Source organism: Centruroides vittatus, unplaced genomic scaffold (genome assembly GCF_030686945.1).
Source record: "Centruroides vittatus isolate TY-2023 unplaced genomic scaffold, ASM3068694v2 contig_667, whole genome shotgun sequence".
In the NCBI taxonomy this organism is placed as follows: Eukaryota; Metazoa; Arthropoda; class Arachnida; order Scorpiones; family Buthidae; genus Centruroides; species Centruroides vittatus.
In genome coordinates, this window is record NW_027122419.1 from 66,055 (window position 1) to 78,928 (window position 12,874).

General features: G+C 31.8%; 1 protein-coding gene across 1 annotated transcript in view; it reads left to right on the forward strand.

Annotated features, from left to right (window-relative positions):
• Nucleotides 1-12,874, forward strand: part of LOC136980079 (ATP-binding cassette sub-family C member 4-like) — a 75,997-nt gene that overhangs the window by 54,795 nt on the left and 8,328 nt on the right. Inside the window, exons 12-16 of the mRNA XM_067276121.1 lie at nt 1,727-1,877; nt 7,969-8,202; nt 8,273-8,373; nt 10,192-10,389; nt 10,467-10,622. Coding sequence (XP_067132222.1) covers nt 1,727-1,877; nt 7,969-8,202; nt 8,273-8,373; nt 10,192-10,389; nt 10,467-10,622 — 840 coding nt within the window. The remainder of the gene's footprint in view (nt 1-1,726; nt 1,878-7,968; nt 8,203-8,272; nt 8,374-10,191; nt 10,390-10,466; nt 10,623-12,874) is intronic.

A 12,874-nucleotide genomic window follows, 5' to 3' on the forward strand; every position in this document is an offset into this window, starting at 1 on the left:
TACTTCATGTATATCTCATATACCAGTAATAAGCAGAATACTCAAAAAATTATTAAACTATATGTTCTACGTCTTTGTAGATAGATTGATGATTTGTTCGTGAGAGGTCGTCGATTAAGCAAAGTCAACCGATGTTATTTATCACAATCGATCTCATCGCTATCCAGTTTAGCATCGATTTCGCTGGATTACACGTCTAAGTCTCATCTGTACTTACCCTAAGATTCACCTTTGGAAATATTTGCTAACATACTTGCAATTTCATCTTCAGTATACAGAAAATAACAAATCTATCATAGTTTGCGTATATTATACAAATAATTATATTGATACTGAAGAGAACACTTGTTCTAATAAAAGACACAGAGAAAGCAAATAAAACTACAGTATAAAAGTGTTAATATTTACTAGTCTAAATACACACATGTGATACAAAGTATAAAAAAATTATAGTAAAGAAGTATAAAGTAATAAAATAGATCAGCGTTCAAACATTCTTTGGTATTAAGTAAAGAAATTTATATCTCATGACGTCCTCATATTTTTCGAATATAGAATTCGGTGGTCATTTAAAACATTCAAATTGAAATAAAGTAAAAAATATTTCAGCTTTCTATCACATACTTCATGAATTTGGCAAATAAGTAACACTCAATAACAGTCACGATGATTGTTGTCCCGTTTTAGTGTTAATTAGTTAAATAAGTTATTAGCCTATATAATTGTGACCGGAGGGTCGGTATCTCCTTGATACCTCATCAGGACGGACAGCATCGTGTCCCGAGTAACATGGAAGCTTAGACGGCGTACAAATGGTCGCGCGAGCGGCGCGTGCAAGGGTTGAGGATTCAGGATGGAGCTGCGATAAGAGGAAAGACAGCGAAACGGAAGTAATTCGCCCAACTACTAAGTTAACAACAAAAATAATTAATTTAATATAACGGAAGAGTTTACATGACATCGTGGGTCGTTATAAGTACCTGGAGCGCTTGGTATGGTTGTTCTAATTGGTTGTGAAGTCACCGGGTGCAGTCACTAGGAAGGTTTCAGAAATGTCTCGTTGGCTTTGAACGGCGATTAATTTCTAGCGGGAATCGAAGTCCGTGGATTTTTCGGAGGTGTTCCCGGAGAAACACAGAACATTCGGGGAGAAACGGGCGGCGACAGGGCGACGACGATAAATCTTTGTGGACGCCACTAAGGGATACTCTCCCAGATCCTCGGCGACCTCGGTTCCTTGAGTTCTTCCTTTTATATTTCCAAGTCACGTTGTCTCTTTTCATTAATAGGTAAGTTTTTGTTTTAGTTTCCCCTACATATTCTGAGTTCCCTGGGAAACGAAATAACTCCGTATGAGAGAAACGCACTCATTATCCGGTAATAAACTAGAAAGATTTTTTCTCTTTTAGATTTAAAAGATTTAAGTAAGAAAAACAAGATAAAAAATGAATTTTCTGTCGAATATTTCATCGAGTTCGATCTTTCACATAATAAGTGCATTAATATTGTATTGTAAATAATTGTTGGTAAGAAACTTTTGTTACCTGTAATATTTGAATAATGCGTGTTGTGATGGATTTTCATTCAAATGCTAAAAGGGATCATTACTATATCGTTTAATATAATATTGATTTACATATGAATAGCAATAATTTAAATAATTCATACTATACTAAAATGACAGATAAGTTTATATTTATTGGCAACTTATATTCTTATATTTCAGAGATTATTTCTATTCGCTGGCATGTGTGTTCTTCAAGCAATCCTCTGTCCTTATGTTCTCATATTGACATTTGTGATTTCAATCTTAATGTACGCTATGTGGACGGTTCACAGCCGTGTGCTGAAAAGCATAAAACTTATGGAAGGAAAATGTAAGTGTATAGAATTCTTAGTAGTTTATTCTATTTAACTGAATAGCATAAAACTTTTTCACAACTCATTGCTTTACGTTTTGCAAATGTACTATACAGTTCGAATGCACTTAATTTTAACAATAAAATCATTTATTATAGAAAGCAATTATGCAGAAATTCTCTGTTATGTAAGACAATCTAATTCAATTTTTACTACACTGTTTACAAATCATATTGGCCTATCGGCCTTTAGTTTTTCCTATTACAAACAGCTAAAATAACAAACTGAGTAACATATGACAAAAGAGTTTTGCATTCATTACTGTTGACTTAGAAACGCATTAGAAACTTTTCATACTTGAAAATCTGTGAGAAGAGATTAAGAAAATTCGGTAAACCACATTCAAAGATGCTGACTTCGAGAACAAAACATTAAAACCGTAAAAATAGCTGTAAAAAGATGTAACGTATCCACCATTATAGAAAAGCTTTTACTTATTAGAAAACTTTACTTTAGTAAGTTTAAAATCAGAGTTTGTCAAATTTAAATTCTTATGTAAATAAAAAAGTCTATTCTCTGAATGAATATTACAACGACGTCAATATATACATCAATGTTTAGTGTTAGAACAACTAGGGTGGAAGGGCATCTGGCCGTAAAACATACGCCAAAACTATATGGATGTAAGTTATAACTGTGTTAGGACGTCCCCCCAAAGCAATGCGCAGTCATGTCGCCCGAAAACTATGTCAAATATGCTGGGGCTACCGAACCAAGAACGGTTTCGGATAAAGAAGTCAGTCCAAAAATGAAAAGAAAAAGAAGAAAAGTATAAGAATACGTACGTTAAACATCGGAACACTGAATGGAAAGAGTATAGAGTTGGTGGACCTTATGCAAAGAAGAAGAATGAACGTTTTGTGACTGAAAAAGACAAGATGGAAAGCAAATAAAGCTAAAGAACTTGGGGAAGGGTACAAGATGTTTGTGAGTGGAGCGAATAAGGGAAAAAGGAATAGAGTTGGTATCGTAATTGATAAAGTTCTAAAAGACAGCGTTTGTGAGGTTAAACGAAGGTGTTATAGAATTATAAGCGTTATAATGGACGTTGGAGGAATTTTCATTACAATTGTGTGTGTGTTTGCTTATCAGCCAAGTAGTGGAAAAGAAGAAACGACAAACTTTTGGACAGATCTTCACTAAGTTATAATGTGTGTTCCTATGAATAAGAGATCAATCTGTGGGGAAACTTAAATGGTCATGTTGGGAAGAAGAATGCGGAAAGAAGCGTTCTTGGGAGGTGGAGTGTGGGAGAAAGAAATAGAGAGGAAGAAAGATTAAACGATCCTGCTGTGGCTTTTGACCTTGCGCCAGTTAACACCTACTTTGAGAAGAAAGCGAACCAACTGGTTATATACATGAGTGGAGGTAGATCCAGCCCGATTGGTTTCTTCTTGTGTCGCAGGAGCCATCTGAAAGACGTGAGTAAGGTGTTAAATGAAAATGTGTTGCTGCACAACATAGAAACCTTCTGCTGGATTGTGACTTTCTTATGGGTCATTTTAAGAATTGTGTTAGCCAGGCTGAACAAAGGATCAAATTGATGGAAATTGAAAGATGAAAAATTAAGGAAAGAGTTTAAGGTAAAAGTGTTAAAAGTAATTCAGTTCCCGGATGAAGTGCAAATATTCTGTTGCTGAATAGTAATTGCATTTTAAAAGTTGGAGAAGAGGTGTTGGAAAAAACTTCACGGAAGAGATCGCCAGAAGCAAAGGAACTTTGGTGGTGGAATGCTGAAGTACAAGCTGTAGTTAAACAACAGAAAGAGGCAAAGAAAAGGCGAGATTTGGTGGAAAGGATGGAAGATAAAAAAACTTACCATTTGGCAAATACAATAACTAAAAAGGCGGTGGCTATTCCGAAATCAAAGGCTTTAGAAGATGCTTATAAAGTTTCCGAAGGAAAAATGGTGAAAGGTCGTTGATGAGAATTGCCAAAGCAAGAGATAAGGCATCAAAAGATTTTACCTCTATAAAACTGATTAAAGATGATAAAGCAGTGGTCTTACAAGATTACCAACGGGTCAAGAAAAAAATGGAAAGAATTTTAAATAAAATTAAAAATGAATTTAACATAACCAACGGTAGTTCATGTTTAATAATAATATAGTAAATATAATTACAACTTTTAACAAAGATAAAGTTTGCTTCAGTCCTTCTTTCCGTTGTTTACACCATCCGCAGTTCATAAAATCACAAATCTCACGGAGACGACCTTTCCTTTTACGCTGCTGCCTCCGTAGTAAAAAATGTAAAGTGTGATAAATGCGTCATCTTGTGTCCTAGCCACAATCACAATAATACATTTCAAATAAAATTAAAAATGAATTTAACATTTATATTTTTTACTACGGAGGCAGTAACCTAAAAGGAAAGGTCGTCTCCATGAGTTTTGTGATTTTATGAACTGCGGATGATGTAAACAATAAAAAGAAGGACTGAAACAAAGTTTATCTTTGTTCAAAGTTGTAATTACGTTTATTATATTACTATTAAAGATAGAATAAATATTTTAGAAATTTATTGAATGCAGAAAACCCTGAACCTTATACAAGAATGGAGAGGTAAATGAAGGAGTAGTGCAAGATATTACCAGAGAAGTGGAAAGTGTGCTTAGGAAAATGAAGATGGGGATAGCAGTAGGCACTGATCAAATTCCGGTTGAAGCTTAGAGAGGTTTCGGTAAGGAGGAAATTGGTATAATCTTATATAGAAACTCTGGCAGCAGGAGAAGATTCCAGATGAATGGAGGAAGAACATTCTGGTGCCGATCTTTAAAAGTAAAGGGGATGTACAGAATTGCGGAAATTACAGAGGTATAAAGTTATTGTCTTATACTATGAAGATTTGGGAGAAAATTGTAGAAAGAAGGATTAGGCAAAAATCTGAGATTAAAGAGGAACAGTTTGACTTTATGATGGAAAGGAGTACGACTGATGCTATCTTTGCTCTAAAACAGATGATGGAAAGGCACAGGGACATACAAGAAGATTTGCACATGGTGTTCATAGATCTAGAACAGGCGCATAATATGGTACCAAGGCAAGAGATATGGAGATGTTTGAGGGAAAAGAATGTTTCAGAAAAATGTTAGGCTTGTCAAGGAAATGTATGAGGGAGCAGAGACCCAAGTTATTAGTAGTGTGGGCACTACAGAAGGGTTCTTCGTTAATGTTAATTTACATCAGGGATCGGCTATTAGCCCTTATTTGTTTGACCTGATAATAGACATGTTGCTGGGTGACGTGAAGTGTGAGGCTCTGTGCAGTATGCTGTTTGTAAATGATATTATACTATGTGAACTTTCCCAAACCAAGGCTAAGAAGAAACTGTAAGATTGGAGAAAAGTTTTGGAAGAAAGTGACATTAAGACTAGCAGAACTAAAACAGCTTATATGACTTTGATTGATAGAAACGAATGTAGTATTAAAATCCAACATGTACCGCTTCCTTTGGTTCCGAGTTTTAAATATTTTGGGACATTTGTCGAGATGGGAGAATGATTGAACTCGGAGGTGCAGATAGAATTCAATGCGGATGGATGAACTGGAGGAAGCTGAGCGGTATGTTATGCGATAAGAAAATTAGTTGAAATATAAAAGGAAAATCGTATAAATCAGTTGTTAGTCCCGCAATGTTATATAGAGCGGAGACATGCGCAATAACAAGATCCCAAGAAAAAAAAAGATGGCGGTGGCGGAGATAAGAACGTTGAGATGGATGTGTGGAGTGTCAAGGAAGGACAGAATAAGGAATGATTTTATTAGAGGTTCTCTTAAGATGAGCCCCTTGAGCAAAAAGACGCAAAGATGTAAGTTGTGGTTTGGCCACGTAGAGCTAAGAAGCGACAATTATGTTGGAAAGAAAATCGAAAAACTGATAGAGGAAAGAGAATAAAAGGAAAGAGGAAAAGAGGAAGACCAAAGATGCGTTTGAAAGATAAAATGGATGAAGACTTGAACTAAAGTAGACCTAAGAGAGAAGAAGCCTTTAATAGAGAAAAATGAAAGAAACGTATTAGAGAAAGAAACGCAGCCCCCATGTAAACATGGAAAAAGGCGAGGATAAAGAAAGACAAAGAAAGTCTTTCTTATTTACAAATGTCTATCAGAACTGTCAGTTTGTCAGTTAACCAAAATATCGACAAAAGAGTAAATTATAGTCCATTTACTTACTTAATTCAATCTTTTAAAGTGTAACTTAATATAGGCCTAAGTATATTATTATAAATTTCCAGATTATTCATTAGATAATTCTTGTCTAGGCATGAAACATTGATTAGCATCGAATCAAACAGAAAGTGGTAATGCAACTTTAAAATAAGTTATAAAGAATTAGAGGCGTTTCCCCAAAGTTTCTGATGTATTTCTTTGTTAGAATTTGAGTAATTTCGTCTAATTTCTAAAAACTCAACGCAGATACAACTAAGTTCATTTTTCTTGTTCGTTCGAAATATTCTGCGATAAAATGAGAGATAAGAAGAAAGTTTTGAAATTAATTCTTGAAGAACGAATGTGTGTTTATTTTAGAGTGAGTTAATTATAATAAATAAAACATAATTTAAAATATTTAAGTCTGTGTATTATACGTTTTTTCTTTCTAAACTATTAAGAGTAATAAGTATGACTAACTGTTACACTTTCTAGGAGAATTACACACACTTTCCGTTTTTAATCTCACAATTTCAAAAAATTAACTTGTGACACGTAAAATTTTAAAATAAAATTTAATTTAAAAATTATTATTGTAACATAAATATCAGTATATGACAGCTTCAGTTTCTTTATACAGTATTTGAAATTTTTACATTTTTCTATCCTTCAATTGTGATATGCACAATGTTTTTATTGTAAAGTTCCAAATACATTGCGTGATCCGTCTGAAAAAAAAAGAAAATCATTAAAATCTGTTCAGGAGCTTTTAAAGTGTTCATTACATGACAGAAATTTGTGTAAAAATTGTAACACCAAAGCAAATATGTTTGTATAGTTACTTATTTTATTAACTTAATTATTTACTTATTTTATTATTATTTGCGTACGGCACAATCGGCTCCAATGACTTTTTAACCGTAAGTGTCTAAACCGGAATTTTTCGAAAAATGTAGAAAATTTTTACTGCTTAACTTTACGCATATTTCAATTTGCTTAATACACATTCTCCGCAAATTTGTTCAGTTTGATATCTAATAGATATTGCCAAATCGCAAATATGCCACGAGTCATCTACAATTTAGAAGTTTTAAACTTTCACTTAATGCTGTTCAGAAAACGAAACACAACACTATTATTCTCAAATTGTTTGTTTTAAGAGAAAATACCCCAATACTTGTAGAAGACGTTGCTCCACAACATTAGTTTGTTAATGCTGTTCTTAGTACCACGTTTTCGAAAAGAATTTTATTACTGCAGGAAGAAGCAGACAAGCAGTTTTCGAACATCACGTGAGATTTTTCTTAGTTGCTACGTGTGCATATTTTTTATTAAACAACAATTCTGGAGCAGATTGAAATGTATTTGTTGTTGACATCTTTGACAACGAAGAAATTCGTCACGTAAATTATTATTTTATAGTGTGCAGGATAAAGTGTAAAACAAACTGCATTTAGTCTAACTCGAACAAAACTCTTCAGAATCTTCAAAATGCTTTGGTCGTAAACGTACTTTTTATTGATAGAACTTATAATAAAAGTTTAAATTATAAGCAATTGCTGTGCGGCATGTTCACACAAAAAGCATACACATAATTTATTGAACATTTCCTCTGCAAAAAATTTAAAAGCAATTTAAAAGAGTCCTTAGCACTTTGTTGTATGTTCAGTATCAAAAAGTTTAGGAATATATCGTATGTTGTTTAATTACGATTTTTGCGTAAAGTCTACAATGTTCTGTTTGTGTTATGTTAACATGCAATTTTAATCTGCAGCTTTTGGAACATATATTATCATTTTAAATGAAAATTGCTTTTCATTTGCTTTCTTAAATACAATACGCAAACAGTTATTATAGTTAATAAATTTACGCTCATATAATTGAATTTTTTTTAACAGCAAGAAGTCCGGTATTTTCTCATCTCAGTGTATCTTTTTATGGATTGACAACAATTAGAGCATTTAAAGCTGAAAATAAATTTATTTCCACCTTTAATGAATATCAAGATAAACATACTGCAACGTGGATCATTTATATTGCATTAAATCGATGCCTCTCTATATATGGTGCCATTGTTTGTTACACAAATTTACTTATTACTGTTATTATTTTCAGTATATCAATTCATCCAGGTGAGTAAATAGATTTAGCTGTGTATAGTGTATAATATATGTAATTTTGAATTTATAATTGCAACTTTAGATGGAGCAGGAAGCCAAATCGGACTTGTTTTGAGTTATACAATATTATTTGTTTTGTTTTTTCAAAGCACTATTAGATTTTCGTCTGAAATGGATTTTCAGGTAATACATGTTCAACTAACCCGATAGTGTATTCAATGTTAACCTTTTTGTCAACAGTACATATAATTTAGAAATTCAGGATTATATTATCCTGTTTTTTTCTGGAATGTAACTATTTTGCAATTGTAACTGCTATTTTGATTATACAGGGTGGGCCAGCGAAAACGAAACGGCAGAGTGTTCGTGTTCGTCCAAGCAAAGTGCTCGGACAGGTCGATTTTACTCTCGAGGGGACATCTTTTGCAATAAAGTTTTTGCGATTCTGAATATTAACTAAACAAACATTTTTTTCGAAATAAATGCTTGTTTAGTTAATACAAAATAAATGAGTTTTTAAAATTTATTGTTGTTTGTTGTATTCAGAATCGCAAAAACTTTATTGCAAAAGATGTCCCCTCGAGAGTAAAATCGACCTGTCCGAGCGCTTTGCTTCGACGAACACGAACACTCTGCCGTTTCGTTTTCGCTGGCCCACCCTGTATACGAGTATTGCGTCAATTTTAGTTAGTTGTATAAATGTAAATTGGATTGTAGGATATTATGACTACCGAATGTTTTTCGATGTAGCAAAAACTATGTCACTTGGTTGTTCATCAACAGATTTGTACTGATTATATTTGTTTTTAGCATTGAAAACTGCAGTAAATTGTCGCGACAAAAACGGTTTTGGCCAAAACAATCAAATAAGTTTTGTCTTCAAGTAGTTATATCAAAGTAACTTCGATTCCGTTTAACTTAATGTTTCCAAAAATACAATGTGTTTTCAGTTTTTATTCTCAGTTTAACAGTTGTTTTTTTCATCTAGCAATGTTTTATTGTTCAAAACGTATAATTTTTCAAACATTAATCGTATTCCACTACAAATCTCTAAGTTAACATCTTTAATTATATATGTGCCAATATTATATTTATTATATAATTACAGGTTATTTTGTTAGTAAACATGATATTTGTTATAAATTACCTGCATGGAAATCAGACAAGGGATTTATCAGATATTTGAACTTAGCATCAGCAATTTGCCTAAAAATAAATAAATAAAAAATACATTAATTTTTTTATCAGGTCTCTTCAAATTTGTAGAAACAGATAACCTTCTTAAAGAAAGGATTTACTTATCAGAATATAGTTCACATTTCTAATCCTACACAACAAACTTTATGAAAATGAACCTGATATAAAAAATCTGACATATTTATCCATATTTAAATGTAATTTATTTTAAAATGCTATTAGACATCGAGTAAATACATAAGTTAATACATTTCAGAAAAGTAAAATATTTTCGTTTCAACAAAATTGAATTTTTAGTAAAAAATTATTTTATAATTCGTTAGTATTATGAGATTCAATGAAATTTCCAGTCTCATTTAAAGTCCTAAGTAAAAATTTTTTGTTCTTACTTTATATTTTACTAAATTACATTCTCTTCTACATAATAATGTTAGCAAGAAAATTTCTAGTTAAATATAAGTAATCAAAAACGATGAAAATTTTTTCTATTTACAAGAAGTTATATATTTTTAAATTAGTTCATACATTTTTTAAGGAAAGCAAGTAAATTTTAAGAGTTTATCAGTACCAGGACAGTAAGAGTGAGTTAATATGAATAAAGAATAATATGAAAAGAAGAAAGAATTAAATACGATTACTGTAATCGTGCATCTTCACATAAAAATACTTCTATCATTAGTCTCATACAATTCGACACATTACGTTTAATTCTGGATAAAATATATTGTTAACTGATTAAAAAAAATGATGTTACTTGAGTAAGTTTTATTCAATGCATTATTTCATTCGAAGTGAATTTTCCAGATGAATTCTGTACAACGTATACTGAATTACAGCAAATTAAAATCAGAAGCATCGTACGAAAGTTCCCCTGATAAACGGCCACCTTCGGATTGGCCACAAAAAGGAGAAATTCATTTTGATAATATTTCTTTACAATACTCCAAGGATAAAAATACTGTTTTGAAGAATTTAACATTTCGTATTCATTCGGGAGAAAAGGTAAAATATTCTCGAAAACCAATAAGTGTTGCTAAAAATCACTGTCATAAATTATTTCTAATATTTATTAATTGCAGATTGGAATCGTTGGGAGAACAGGAGCAGGAAAAAGTTCTATAATTGCTTCGTTATTTCGCATGACAGAGCCCACGGGAACAATAACCATCGACGGAATTGATACCAAAGATATTGGTCTTCGGGATCTACGTAGTAAAATATCCATCATTCCTCAAGTACGAATATATAAGAATTAATTTGATGAAAATACTTTTTATTTAACAATTTTTAATATATTTTTCTAAAAATGTTATTTTTTTGAATTTTGATATTAAAATTGAATCTTTCCAAGTAAGATAAAATACAAAATGTAATGATATATTTTACAAGTGATGTTGAAACGGCAAAAGTTTTTGCAGGTTATGGTAGCAACAACTCAACTCATCATCTTAGCAAGAAAATCGCACTGTCGAAAATAAACGTATTCGCACAATGGAATAGAATTGAAATTGATCCATACAAAAAGGAAGCTCAAAAAATATAATAAATAGTATAATTGAAAAGACATACGCATTTGACATTGATAATTTGACGTATCAATCTAATTACTGTAGGTGTAAAGCTTGAAGTTCACTGCAATTCATTCAAATTCACTATGTTGCATGGCATCTGTGGCGCTAACCTATGTTATACACGAAAAAAAGAACCCCGATGCAAACTATTTGCATAGCATACTTTTTTATTGAAAATGCTAGAAAGGTATCTTCTCTTCATGTGTGTTCCAAATTTATGAAAAATCGACTATTGAAGAACAGTTGCATAATTCTATGCGATGCCATAAAACTAGCAAACAATTAATTTATGATGGATGTTTTTCTTGTACCATGACAATTATAGCGAAAAATCCGTTTCTACCTACAAAAACGTACTGGAAATTATATAAATATAAAATCAATAATTGTTGTGCGAATATTTAGCGAATCAGAATTTGTTTCTCGACATGAACTTTGAACTGATTAAAGAGCGTTTGTGAACAAATCGTAAGCATGCAGCAGCATGATCAGATAGAAATTTCTGCAAAACATGGATCGTGCATATCTTACTAAATATTTCAAAAGTAGAAAATCATTTTGTTATCCATTATTTTTCAGAAACCAGTACGGATGTTGTCCCATCGCTGCAGGATTAACAAATTTTTATTTTATTTTTCTGAAACCGTGTTGTTTAATTCTGTTAATTCACAAACACAACGTGCATTATTGTTTCAACACTAGGCAATATTCCATTTTATTTAGTTGATATAGGTTACATGTATGGTACCACGTTTCGGGCAATGCCCCTCCTCACTCAACTAAATATCAAAATTCATACATAAATTTATTTTCTTATAATACTTAACATAAAAGTATATTAAATCAATAATTCGCGTGACATACCATAGAGCTTTTATCTGACACAGAAGGCGTACACATTCGTAGGACCGGCGTAATGCTATGTATCCGTAAAGGTTTTGGAGCGTTCCTACAAATTCTATAGATTTTCATTTATTTTACATGCTGTAAGATCCTTAAAATTATTCATAAAAGTTTTTCATCGATCATTACATACCGTAAAATTTTCCCTCAATTATTCTTCCTACAACGAAGCGCTTGAAAATTTCTTGCATAAGTAAAAATTTTACCGGTGCAGGTTTTACCTGTGCTTAATTTATAGACAAACACATAAGCATAAACCATATCACGTAAGGCAGTTTTTTGATACATAAATCTATTGCAATACATTAATGTTAAGAGTACGTACCTGGGAAACAATTTCTTTACAAGGGATTTCAAAATTTTACAAAAAAAATTATTTTATAAAAGGTTCATTTATTTCCGATACATCAATTAAAGGATAATAGCCGATAGACTTGAAATGTCGTATACAACGAATCGTTTAACGTTACACAGTGGGTAACCTCGCTCTCATCGAGTCGCAATGCGAGTTTCCATAAATTTACATAATTTTGTAAAATACAATTATTCACAATTTAGATATAATTTTATTTAGTTTAACTTTTTTAATGTAAAGACATAATTATAAAACGTTTAGCCAGTTTTCACTTATTTTGAGACTTAAATTTTCATTGATACAATTTTTGGTTTTATGGATATCGAAACTTTTTTTGAATTTTCTGTTGTATGTATTTTTTCCCCTATGTAAGATTTCCACGTTTTGTTTATCGATAGTACAATCATTTAGTAAACAGTGATCATGAAATACGGAGTTTAATCTATTATATTTAAGGTCAGCAATCTTACATTCAATTTCCTTTTCCTTTCTCCTATATAAACGGTATTATTGCTGCATGTACTGTACATGCAGCGGTAATACCGTTTATAAAATTCCATGTACATGCAGCAATAATACCGTATATATAGGAGAAACGTAATATATTCTGGTATATGAATTGACTAATTTGCTTGCAATGAGTTTAAATTTTTGAAAT